Below are 13622 nucleotides of genomic sequence, written 5' to 3' on the forward strand. Positions count from 1 at the left end.
AAGCATACATACTTTAGCTATAATGTCCCAAGGCCTAAGGCAGAATCAAAATGTAACTTAACATGACATTTTTAATAACTTGAGCAAAACCTTTTATCACTAAGCTACTATACATGTTCCAACCAAGTATTTAAAGAGTGACAATAGACAATTACTATGTTTGTAAAACAATTTCCTGTAATCAAGTATCACAGTCCAAACATGTAATGTTGATTCCTTAAGTTGCATAGTCTTTGAGCCAATCTGGTGGCTTATGCACTCTTGCTGGATGGTCTCTTGCCTCTGGATCATTTCCCAGTTCACCCGCATCGTCGGGACCAGTCTTTGGCTGATCTAGAGGCTCTGGTAGATTGATGGGAACAGAAGCCAGATGGGAAGCATGCCAGGTTTTCCCATCATCCAATATGTAGGTGCTAGGACCAACTTGTCTCTTGATCCCGATGGGTGCAGAGAATTTCTGATGTCCCTTTGGAACATGCACTGGTTTCCGTACTCGCACTCTATCCCCTTCTTTGAATGAAGGAGTGCGAGCTCCCCGTCTGGAATCACAGTATTTTTTCATGCGAGACTGGCGAAGGGAGACTCTGCAACGCACATCATCGTCATGAGCTGTCTCTGCTGGAGGAGCAAGAACATTGAGCTTCGTTCTCATCTTCCGGCCATGCAGAAGTTCAAATGGCGATGCATTGGTCATGGCATGAGGTGTGGAACGGTATGCCTGAAGGAACTCCATAGTTGCAGGTTTCCACGGTTTATGCTGGAGGATTGCAGTTTGGATACAGCCTTTAAAGACTCTATTGAATCTCTCTACAGCCCCGTTGGAGGACGGATGGTATACAGATGAATGGATAAGGTTGATACCCCGGTCTTTCAGGAAAGCAGAGAAAGCAGCAGCAGTGAACTGTGGCCCATTATCTGTGACCACAGATTCAGGGTTTCCGTAGCGGCTAAAGAGACTAGTAAGAAATCCAAGCACTGTCTCAGTCGTCACAGATGCTGCAAAAGCGACTTCTGGCCACTTTGAATAGTAGTCAGTGAGGGTAATTGCAAACCTGCAGTCCCAAGTTGCTGTTTCAAACGGTCCAACAATATCTATTCCCAGCTTACTCCATGGGCCCTCAGGTAAGGGTATAGGCTGCAATGGTGCCTCACAGACTCTTGCTGACTTGTCTGACCTTTGACATAGCGCACAGGCAGAGATCTCTGAGCGAACCAGTGTGTCCATGCCTGGGAACCAGTAAAGCTCGCGCAGTCTCTGTTTTGTCCGCACAATGCCTTGATGGCCTTCATGTGCCAGGGCAATAAGCGTGCTGCGCAAGGACACAGGCACAACTAGGCGTGACCCTCGAAACACCAAGTTGTCCTTCACACTCAGTTCCTGCCTGATCTTGAAATACGGCTGAAGCACTGGGTTCACAGTCTTCACAGAAGGAGGCCACTTCTGACTAATTTGCTGACGCAGATGAGCAATTTCGGAGCAGGAAGAAGATGCGTCTTCAAATTCACCGGCAGTCACTGAGATAGGGGCCATGGACAACAAGGCCACTAGCTCAGGTTCCATGTCTGCGGTAAGAGGGGAGGCAGCAGGCAGTGGTAAGCGGGAGAGGCAATCAGCAGTATGGTTCAATGTTCCGGCACGGTATACGACATCGTATGTGAAACAGAGGAGACGAGCAGACCAACGTGCAATACGCATCCCTGCTCGATCAGCCCCTTTTGTAGAGAGGAGAGTTGTAAGGGCCTGATGGTCGGTGCGAAGAGTGAACCTACGGCCCCACAGATATGTCCTCCATTTCTCCACAGCCCAGACGCAGGCGAGAGCTTCCTTCTCCACTGTCGAGTATTTCCTCTCGGCCGGCGTCAATGTCCTTGATGCGAACGCCACTGTGCGTTCCATGTGGTCTGGATGCAGCTGTGTGAACACGGCACCCAGGCCATAATCTGATGCATCTGTTGAAATTATTGTCGGAAACTCTGGGTTGAATAAGGCCAATGCAGGGCTGTCAATTAATAGCTGTTTCACTGCCAGGAAGCACTTCTGAGCCTCATCAGTCCATTCAAATATGGTGTCTTGACGCAGGCAGGTGCGGAGCGGCTCTACAACGGTGGCGTAGTTTGGTATGAATTTCCCATACCAAGACAGCATGCCTAGGAAAGAGCGAAGGCTGGCAGCGTCTTTGGGAGGAGGGGCCTGTGTGATTGCTTGCAAATGCTCTGTGTCAGGTTTAATTCCATTAGTAGTCACCAGGTGTCCCAAGAACTTCAGACTAGATTGGCGAAAGTGACATTTCTTTTCATTAAGCTGTAAACCTGCCTTTTTTAGTCTTTGCAATACAGTTTCAAGAGCAATGTCATGCTCTTGTGCTGTGTGCCCGTAGCAAATAATGTCATCAAGGTAGTTCTGTACATTTGACACGCCTCTCAGCACTGTGGCCATTAGCTTTTGGAACGCAGCTGGAGCTGATGCAAGGCCGTAGGGGACCCTGCAAAACCGGAACAGTCCTTCATGTGTGATGAAGGCTGTCAAATCCCGACTTTCAGGATGAAGTGGTACTTGATGATATGCACTTTCCAGATCTATGGTTGAAAACAAAGTAGCTCCTGTCAGTGTGGCGAGCAGTTCCTCCATGTGAGGAAGAGGGTGACTGTCTATGATGATCGCTTTATTGGGCTCGCGAAGGTCTACACACATTCGAATTCCTCCCGTCTTCTTCTGTGTGACCACTATTGGCGAGACCCAAGGAGAAGAGTCAATGCGCTCAATCACACCAGCTGAGAGGAGACGGTTCAGCTCTTCTGACACGGCAGCTCTCACTGAGAAAGGAAGGCGTCTCAGCTTTTGACGCACAGGAACGGCAGTTGATGAAATCTTCACCTGATGCATAAAGCCTATAGCACATCCTATAGTTGAGACTGGACGTATGGTCAGATGACCCACTGACACTGTGGATGGTGGGGAAGAGAGTGATGTAGATGGTGGGTACACTGTATTGCCCTCAATGCGCAGGTGGAGAGCAGATATTAGATCCATGCCCATCAGTGCAGTTCCTGAGTCCACGACATAGAAGTTGGCTGGACCTTTAACACCATCCATATGAACGGTTGCTTGCAGACAGCCCAACACGTTGATAGGTGTTCGTGAATATGTCACCAGACGAACAGAAGACTGTTGAAGAGGAACTTCCTTGAAATGTTCATCATAGATACATCTGGGCAAGACTGAAACTGAAGCACCAGTGTCCACTGTTAATTTCACGGTCTTCACAGTTTGTGCAGCATGAATGTCCACTGTACATTGAATCTTGTCAGGAGTATCTGTTCCTTCCACAAGCAGAAGCGTATATTCAGGCACTTCAACCTCTTTCACTGACTGAGTCTGCATAGACTGGCAAACACGTGCAAAGTGTCCTTTTTTATTACAATTCCTGCAGGTTGCTTTTGCTGCTTGGCAGTCACGTGAATTGGCAAGGTGTCTATCTGAACCACAGCGGAAGCAGGTACGTGCAGAGGAAGCTGAGGTAGGTTTTGAAACTGGTCTTGCAGTAGAATCTTGGCGCCACTTTGTAGTGGTGCCCTTGTGTTGTGGTCTTCGTCTGTGCTCTACACTTTTGGTCTGGACCACTTGTACAGGTAAGTGCTGGTCACCTGTGATAGCTTTAGCTTGCTGGGTTGCTGATTCAACTTGAGTGGCTATAGTAATGGCTTCAATTAATGTGAGTTTCTCTTTCAGTAACAGTCTCTCTCTAATACGAGGATTAGCCACATGCTCAACAAGCTGATCTCGAATCATATCATCTCCATTTGGGAATTCACATGTTGCAGCAAGGTGTCTTAATGCAGCAATGTATTGCACTATTGTTTCCTGGGCTCCTTGAACTCTTTTTCTGAAAGCGTGGCGCTCTGCAACCACATTAATAGCAGGAGTGAAATGATTCCTTAGTGCAGTAATGGCAGTTGCTAAATCATCTCCAGAGTCTGGTAAAGTTTGAAAAATTCTCTGGCCTTCTGAGCCCAAGCAATGCAGTAATAATGCTCTTTTTCTAGCCTCTGGCCACGATTGTCCAGTTGCATTTATCACTAGAAGATAATTCTCAAACATCCTCACCCATGACTTGAAAGGAATTGCCGGCTCTCCCGGGCATGGCAGAAAAAGATCTGGAAATGGAGTATTCAAAGCCATCCTCACTTAAAATTGCTCACTGGGTTGCCTCGTCGCCAATTTGTAAGGTTTGGATGTCCAAGAATTGAATAAACGCTAAGATGGTTTAAGATGTTTAATCAGAGCAGCATGGCACATCTCTCCATCCTCAAGCAGGTCACAAGAACATATGAACTGCAGTACTTCCTGTCTAATTACTAGAGTCAGAATACTCACAGCACCACCTAGTGGTATAATGTGGGATCTACATAGTAAGTGAACACAACAATCACTTTTTAATATGAATCCATGTGTCATTTGAAATTGTGTATTGCTTTATTTATTTCTTAAAACAAAGGCAAAATCCAACGGGCTCTTGAGTAGTATGTTGTTAATGTTGCTAAGCCAAATTCCAGATCATTGCAATGACAGATATGGCCAAACAGGCACAGTAGGCCTACAGGTTAATTCACCACCAAGAATTATTAAAACACTTTTACCAACCACTAGCCTATTTTGACAGCTCATTTAAAACTCTAAGTGACTAACCTCGGAAACAATTCCAACAGATGGTTGAAAAATGGTTGATTTAGCTACAAAGGAACTAGCACCTTGTATCTCCGCTAGTCTTGTGCTTGTTTGCCAACCTCACTTCTGCTGCAGTTCTGTGTACTCTATTTTCCTCATTTCCGCTAGGCCTCTGATGGTCTTCTGCAGGGCATACGCTGCTGGCTTGTAGTGCGACATTGCGCTCGGAATAATCCCTGCATTGTGAGCAGTTGTTGTAGGCTACATGCTGTTAAAGCCATTCATACTGCTAAGGTTTCTGGTTCGAAAAAAAAAAATCTTTCAGAATGATAATATCAGTTAGCATGAATGAGAATGCATTAGTTAGTATATCACACTCACTGAAACCATGAGTGAGCATACTGGTCACCTCTGCAACATGGCTAAATTCAGCTTGCACCCATCACCACATTTGCATGGGCTATCCCTTACAGATGGATAATTTGTGGCTTTCTCTCTGACAATGCTACCTCCAGTTCATTGTATTGTTTGGGTCTTTTCTGCCTGTTAAGATGTATGCTTGTAGCCAGAGCCTATAGTTTAGCTTCAGACACTCTCTCTCTCTCTCTCTCTCTGTCCATCACAAACATACACATCCAAACACAAAGACAAAGAGAGAGAAGTATACAGCTGTACTGTGTATGTCTTGTCTTCCTGTTCAGGTGTTCTGGCCATGGGGAACCTCATTAAGGTCCTTGGCAAGGATTTAGAGAACTGTCCACACTTTTTCCTGGACTTTGAAAGTAAGTCTTTGCTTGGGGTGTGGCTTGTACTCTTGTGTGTTGCGCTGTTTATGTGTGTCGTGTGTGTGATTGTGGGTGTGATCAGACAGGCGGCAGTTTGTAGAGTGTGAAAAATGAAGTGCATCATGCAGTCTATTTTTGTTGACAGTGACGTGACTGTTGAAAGAAAAAAAGTGAATGTTTCTCACTAGAAATGTTTGAAAAGTTTTATTTTAATTTTAATGGCAAACATTTAAAAAATGATGCATTTTCTACTGAGAATGAAAGGGACATTCACTCATTTCTAGTAACTAATTTCTAATAAAAACATGAATGATGTTGGACACTTTTCCACTCAAAGTTGAACCTTTTTTTTTCAATTCGAGGCACTCAGGGTGCATCTGAAAAAAAAAACGCAAGGCACAACAGGCGCACAATTCACAAGGTGGCCATCATGCATTAACAACATGCAAAATGATCACACACAAAAAAAACATCAGAAAAAAGACACAGCAAAAACAGCACGCTGTCTGATCACGCTCTTTGTGTGTTTGATGCATATTGGGAGAGTTGTTGAGTGGTGAAACGCTTATGTTAAGGGTGTTATTCGTTGTATTCAGATTGTCTGATGGATGTTGAATGCTTCTGTTTTTTTCTGGGCAATCTCCGCATGCCGTGGTGTCTTTACAGTGTCAACAAATCATCAAATTGAGATGAGAAAGCACGAGGAGACTGCGATTGAGACTGTGCTGTGTAGCAGATTTTATGAACGTTTTAGAGAGAAGCTGGTCTCTGACATGTTCAGTCTGTTTCAGCGGGAGGCAAACAGTTGGAGAAGAGACCACTGTTGCTAAACCCATCACCCGAAGGAAGCCTGCACTGTTGTTCCCCAACTTTCCTTCATCCAACACACACACACTCACACTTATATTCCATCACCAAGACATGGAGGCTTTTCTTTGAAAAAAGCCTCCACTCTTAGCCTTTACACACACACGCCCTCTTGGTCCCAGATCCAAAGCACATTACAACCCCTCACCCAAACCCTCTTCGATCTCTGTGTTCCAGGGGAGTGATGGGAAACCTCATGAAGGTGCTGGCTTGTGCTGAGAATGAGCATGGTCCCATAGTTTTCCTTGACTTTGAACGTGAGATATCATCATCTTGTTTTTTTGTTGCTTTACACTCCACATTCTATTATTTGACTCTCATTCCTTCACTTTGCCCATGTCTTTTTGTGCATCATATTATGTCCTGGCATTCTGGTGACAATAAGACAATTGCTTTATATATTACAATTATAGATCTAATCTCAGTAATGCTTTGATACATCTAAAAATCACTAAGCAGTGAATACCTACAATTAGATGTCAAAAATGGACACCCCGGCTACACCAGGTCTGTAATTGAAGCACTCCGTTCATGTTACAAATAGTTTTAGAAGACTGATCTCATTGTTTTTTTGTTAAATGTATGAGCCGATGTCAAGAACTGCTGTAGCCAGTTCCATTGCAGTGAAAGCTAACGGTGTCAGCAGACGCTCCACGAATGGAATGCTTCAGTTACTGTACCTGCCCACTGCCTCCCTAAGAATGCCAGGCCATGTTTTGCTTTTTGCTGTCAAATGATGAAATGGATCAACACATGGGCCTCTAGTTTGAGTGCAAAAACTGTGAGCAGAAACTAAAGACTCATGCATTGCATTGCACACTGTTGTGCAAAAACTAAATGTTGAAGACAAATGCCAAGCAATGCCTTTAAACTGAATGTAAAACATAAGCTTCAGTAGACTTGCAATTACTGTACATTGTATTACATTTTGCTGACGCTTTTTAACCAAAGCGACTTACAGCATAGTAAAACATTTAAGCTTTTAAGAGCATTTCTAACAACAAATTAAAACCACAATAAGTGCATCAATGAGTGTAATAAGTGCATCAATTAATTAATTGCCAGAGTTTGCCACAATTTGTCCGGGTGGAACAGGTCATTTAGTTTCAGCCACCAAACAAGGTCCCATGGAGTTATGTTTTCCATTAACTGTACCACCCTTTTGTGTACCCTCTGTATCAATCCCTGTGTCTATTTTCTATAGTGTGTGTTGTATGTTTTAACCCTTAACTTTAGTGCAACTTTTCTCTTAACAGATTCCTTCTAATTACACTTTTGTCCCACAGCACTTTTCTTCCCTTTGTACATAGACATTTCAGCTTGAATAACGTCAGCAATGCTAGGCAGCCTCAGAGCCTCATAGTCAAGTAATGACCCACATAAAGTTTTCCGAAATGTTGTTAGTTCTGTAATACCCACACACGTTGTAGTTCAGTGTGATATCAAAATTATATAGTACAGTATGTTGAACTTCAAGATCAGTCTTTCTAATTGTTCACTGAACATCACATTATACAAACACAAATCCTAACCCTATAACTCAACCTTAATAGAAATATTTCAACAGTTTGTATATGATCTCAGCATCTGTAGATGTCTATAGGGACACAGAGAATAGTCTATAAGGGACCGTTTAAATGAAGTGTAACCAAAATGTCTTCAATTCATTCAATTAAGAATGGATTAAGTAGAAAAAGAGTATTTTTAGAACTTCAGTTGAATGTCGATTGGACTTTGGCAAGACAAGAGGAGGGTTATATCTCAGCTGCAAAATATCAATCCTCTTGTCTCAGCCCAAGTTCAATTTAAATTAAGAGACACTGTAATTGGTGCATTAAACTCATCAGCAAACATATTGTTGTTGTTTACAAAATACCAAACAAAATACAAAACAAAAAACACATCTATATCATCTTAGCCCTGTAACTCTCAGCCAACGGTTGTTGAATGCACGTGACTGTGATTGAATGTTCACGTCAAAGATGACAAACATGATGATGTTTAGTGAACAAAGGCAAGCTACTGATCAGGCATATTCATACAAAAACACACACATTAACCTAAGGTATATAGGAATGTCCACAAGGGTGATATTTTTGTTTCAGAGGACTAACTAAATATGTTCGCCACAACTGTCTACTGTGTAGACTTTGTGTCCAGTTGTAACACAACACTACTGTGTCTGACTGCTTTAACTAACGTTGAATATGACTAAGGTGTCAGTCCTCGTTTACATTTGTTTTTGCCTTTAACCCTAACCTTTGAACCCCCCCTGCTCAGATGCCCAGCCTACAGAGGCAGAGACAGCGGTGTGGAATCAGGTGAGCGCCATTCTGGAGGAGGCCCATGGCATACTGGCAGAGCTGCAGTCCTACAATGGGGCAGGACAGGAAATACGAGAGGTAAGGGAATTAAGCTTTTTGATTTGAGCTTTCTTACACGTCATAACTGCTAGACATTATCCTATATACTTTATGTTACTCTCATACTATATGCAATAAACCAGGAGAGGTTAGACAGTAAGATTACAGGAGAAGAACGGTGTTATTCAACACATCAAAATGAACCCTCTATGGGATTTTGAAATTTGTCACGCTAAAGAAAACCGCTTGAAAGACACAAGATACAAACACAGATCTTTAACTAATTATACTATCCCAAAAATATAATGTGTGACTTGATACAATACCACGTATTTAATCTTCAACCAGGGATAGGCCTTAGGTTGTCGCGAGGTCAGGGATCTGTGGTCATGACCCAGTCCCAAAAAGCTAAAAACCCACTTACTCTGCAGAATCACATCAGTACCACATTTTTAATTAGTGGGCTTGCTGCAAGGCAAGCCCATCTATTGTTCTTCTTTGCCTGTTTTTTTAAGACGCCTCTTCTCCTAGAGCGTTTGAGCAATCGACGCGGTTCAAACACTAAAAAATCAGGCCCGATCCGGTGTAGGTTGCTTGTTCATGTCGGATGGCTGCCGGTTGTCGTTTTTCCGGTATTCCCGTTTTCAGACCCTTGTAGATCCGCCATGCTCCACCAGAGGCGTTTCCCCATTGAAATGAATGGGGGACTGTTCAGGCGTTTACATCACTGTCCCCTGGTGAGCAAGCCCACTCTTGCAGCTCCTCCACGGAGATGCACATTTCTAGTTCCTTCTCGTGCCCTCTTTCTACCCCTCCACTCTTTATTGTGTTCCCCTCTCTTCTCTAGTATCTTTAACGTTGGTTTCTTCACCTCTTTCTGTCTCAGGCCATTCAGAATCCAGGTGACTTACAGCTGCAGGAGAAGGCCTGGAATGCGGTCTGTCCTCTGGTCGCTAAACTGAAACGCTTCTATGAGTTTTCCCTCCGTCTAGGTAAGTACAGAGCCCTGCTCTTCAGTGACTTATCAGTGCAGTGTTAATAAAACACAGATGCTCTTCAAGTCATGCACACACACTAACACACATTCACACACACACACAAAGAGAGAGAAAGAGAGAGAGAGAGAGAGAGAGAGAAGGTGGTATCAGAAGTGATATTTAGTATCAGATTTTTTAATATGAGCTAACAAGAGATACCTTGCCTCACTTCCTTGCAGCTGACATTTTAGTAGGTGTCACCATGACAACAGTGGCAGCTCTGTAGAAACAGCTACTGCACCCTTATTGAGGCCCATCTATAGTGGCCCACAAAACCTGATGGCAAATCACAAAATACAACAGCAAAAATGAAACTTCAATCATAAAGCAACATTAACTTGTACCAGAATATGTCGGTACATTCTGGAGACAAGGTCCATCACTTTTGAAACTGCTGGTTATCACTCTGTTCAACTTGTTACACAGTTTCTATTTGTATAATGAACATTCTCTGTGGAAGCATCTTTGTGTTAAAGAGGAACTTTGCCAGTTTGCATGCTGTTTTCTCGGTTTACGCTGGCAGGTTTCTCTACAGCTTTAGCATGTATATTTTACAACACTACTCAGTCAGTCTGTCTTTTCACGAGCATGACCACAAGGCCGCGAAACTTTCTGTTTGTCTCACAGGCGCTAGTGGGAAGTGAGACACCCATCATTCAACCCGAAATAAGTCAAATAACCATTTCAATGACTCCGAAGCTGATAAGGCAAATTAAGCTAAATTTTTTTTTGCATAGTTCACATTTAAAACAGACAGATAGTGCATTCATCCAATCAGGTCCAATGGGGTGTCAGTTTTTCTGTTGTGTTCTCTTTTAGTCGAATACACCCCTCGTTAACCAATGGGGTGTCATTCCTCAAATGACATCATCGATCTCTAATCACCTGTATATATCTAAGCTTCCTCCAATGTACAGTATGTGATCTTTAAAGTAAACATACAACAAGATGCATGACAAGCTAGGGTTAGGGTTAGAGTTAGGATAAGGGTTCATGTGTTCATGACAGTGTCATGATGAGTCATGTCACTCTAATGTAGATACCTTCAAGTAAAGTGTTACCAAACCCATGCAGAAATAAACTATAGGCCTGGATTAGGGAATGCCATATTTAGTTTAAATGAATACTAGGAGCAATATTTTTCATGAACATAAAAAATAAGGAAGATATGAGAACACTTTATCCTGGAAAGTTTGGAGAGAATAGACAGGGGGCCTTCCAAAGAAGGCAGGGGAAGAAGAGAGAATGAAAGTTAGCCAAATAACAGGTCCTGGTAAATGTTCTACAAATAGGCTAATGATAAAATAATGTGTTGAGAGTTGTTCACCTATACCAAATCTCACTCCAGGCTCAACTAGGAAGTTGGTAGATATACAGAGGAGAGGAGAACAATATAATGCAATGGAGGTTGTGGTAAAAGGGAGTGCTAGGCCCCTACAGTGTTAAAGGTACACAATGCAAGATTTTCATCTTTACGAAGCCTATTTGATGGTAAATGAACGGGTAATAGGCAAATCATTCACCTAGCATAGCTATACAGCACAGACATGTGGAGACTCTCTACAGAGAAAACCAGCCATGCAACTTCAAGAGCGGCGGCCCAAAACACCTCGCGAGAATCGTGGAACATTACCTTGTCAGTACAGTAGATATAGCTCTTTGGAGAGAGCTGTTTTTAATCCTTCACCTCCACAACAAAAGCATTTTCATTGTGCGCAGTGGGGGGGGGGATAGGTCAGTAAGAAGTCTGCTATTTACAACAGCCGAGTAAAACATATACAGTATCAGGACTCTAGAGGGAGCTCTACAGTCAGAAACACCTACACCTGCGTGCTGTTTAAAGCAGTGACTTGATAACTGAGGTTGCTTCTTCTGTTTTCATGGTTCACACAGAGAATGCGTTGCGCAGCTTGTTGGAGGCACTCACGAGTCCGCCGTATGCCCCTATGCAGCATCTGGAGCGGGAGCAGGCGCTGGCCAAGCAGTTCGCCGAGATCCTCCATTTCACTCTCAGCTTTGATGAGCTCAAGGTGAGCAGAGAGAAACACACATATAGAGGGCCCTTCTCATTCGTCTTTTTATCTATCCTCCCTTCCTTTCTTCCATTCTTCCATTCTTCCGGAAACGCATTTTGTGAGGTCACACACTGATGTTGGACGAGGAGACTGGCTCTCAGTCTCCGCTCTAATTCATCCCAAGGTCAGGACTCTGTGCAGGCCAGTCAAGTTCATCCACACCAAACTCTGTCATCCATGTCTTTATGGACCTTGCTTTGCGTATTGGTGCACGGTCATGTTTGAACAGGAAGAGACCATCCCCGAGCTGGGTTTGGCCCCTTAGTTCCAATGCAATCAAGAGATTTTGTACAATTCAATGCTCCCGACTTTGTGGGAACAGTTTGAGGATGACTGAGAGACAGTCTCCTCGTCCAACATCAGTGTGTGACCTCACAAATGCGCTTCTGGAAGAATGGTCAAAAATTCCCATAAACACACTCCTAAACCTTGTGGAAAGCCTTCCAAGAGTTGAAGCTGTTATAGCTGCAATGAGTGGACCGGTGTAGACCGATGTCATATTAAACATAGGTTAATAATGGGATGTCACTTAAGTTCATATCTTAGTCAAGGCAGGTGACCCAATACTTTTGGCAATATAGTGCATTTATTTCAAAACTCATAGAGGATAACAGTTTTAATTGTAAAAAATCTTACGTTTACATGTTCAAATCCCTCTTCCAGATGACAAATCCTGCCATTCAGAATGACTTCAGCTACTACAGGAGGACCATCAGTAGGAACCGGCTAAACAATCAACAGGTGTGTTGAGTAGTTGGCATAGAATGGAATATAATATAAGAATATAAGAATGATATGTTCTTGAGACTAGAGATCTGATCTGATGGGCACTGCAGAAAACCCTAACCCTGACAGAAGTATCTTTGAGATCAGCATGTTGAGCTCCAAGACAATTTTCTACAACAGTGATAATTTGATGATGACTAGCTTATACAGTTCATACACCTTTGGTATGTCTGACAGCTGGAGGCTGAGAACGAGGTGAACAACGAGATGGCCAATCGAATGTCCCTGTTTTATGCTGAAGCTACACCCATGCTGAAGACACTGAGCAATGCTACAACCAAGTTTGTGTCAGAGGTGAGATTGAGTCTCCTGTTAGACTCCTGATGCTTGTTGCACTTGGTGCAGAGTCTGCTCCCATGTATCTAAATCCTCTCATGAAGGATTATGCTACCCCCTCAGTCGCTGTGTTCCTCCAAGGAATGTCAGACACACCGTATACACATGACAACCTAGATTATCCTCATTTATAGTACACCCAGAACCTTTTCAGATCCTTTCAAGTTTTGTACATTTTGTTATGTTTCAGACTCATCTTAAAATGGATTCAATTCATCCTCTTAGTGAAGATGAGAGAAGCTTACAGAAGGACAACCATCAGTGGCAGACAGAGGCCAATTTTTTTTTGCCAGGAGTTTGCCAAAAAAGCACATGAACGACTCTCAGATCATGAGAAGTAAAATCCTCGGGTCTGATGAAACGGAGATTGAACTATTTGGCCACAATTCCCAACGGCATGTGTGGAAGAAGCCAGGCACTGAGCTGCACTGATGGTTGTCATTCTGTAAGGGTTCTCTCATGTCTACAGAGGAGATCCTTGGTTACCTGTCTGACCAAGACCCTTTGCCCCGAATTACTCAGTTTGGCCAGATCTATAGGAAGACTGTTGGTTGTTCCAAACTTTTCCATTTGGGAATGTTGGAGGCTACCGTGCGTGCTTTGGGAACTTTCAGCACTGCGTAGTGTGGGACGGTGGTAGTGAGCGGGTTAGGATACAGCCAGGGAAAAGTTGTGGATTTGAATTGATTTGTAGAATTGTTTTTTAG

General features: G+C 43.3%; 2 protein-coding genes across 4 annotated transcripts in view; one reads left to right on the forward strand and one right to left on the reverse strand.

Annotated features, from left to right (window-relative positions):
* The window catches only part of fam49al (family with sequence similarity 49 member A, like), a 32146-nt gene that overhangs the window by 11611 nt on the left and 6913 nt on the right, over window positions 1-13622 (forward strand). Inside the window, exons 2-8 of one of the 3 annotated variants that reach the window (XM_062529720.1) lie at window positions 5368-5448; window positions 6496-6575; window positions 8599-8720; window positions 9568-9673; window positions 11612-11748; window positions 12457-12534; window positions 12757-12873. In XM_062529720.1, the coding sequence (XP_062385704.1) occupies window positions 6503-6575; window positions 8599-8720; window positions 9568-9673; window positions 11612-11748; window positions 12457-12534; window positions 12757-12873 (633 nt within the window). In that variant the 5' untranslated portion in view covers window positions 5368-5448; window positions 6496-6502. The remainder of the gene's footprint in view (window positions 1-5367; window positions 5449-6495; window positions 6576-8598; window positions 8721-9567; window positions 9674-11611; window positions 11749-12456; window positions 12535-12756; window positions 12874-13622) is intronic. The other 2 variants (XM_062529722.1, XM_062529721.1) reach the window with 2 other exon arrangements.
* LOC134073131 (uncharacterized protein K02A2.6-like) lies at window positions 218-3094 on the reverse strand. The gene has a single exon (XM_062530115.1). The coding sequence runs from the start codon at window positions 3092-3094 to the stop codon at window positions 218-220; it is 2877 nt and encodes a 958-aa protein (XP_062386099.1).

This window comes from Sardina pilchardus, chromosome 24 (assembly GCF_963854185.1).
Source record: "Sardina pilchardus chromosome 24, fSarPil1.1, whole genome shotgun sequence".
Lineage (NCBI taxonomy): Eukaryota > Metazoa > Chordata > Actinopteri > Clupeiformes > Clupeidae > Sardina > Sardina pilchardus.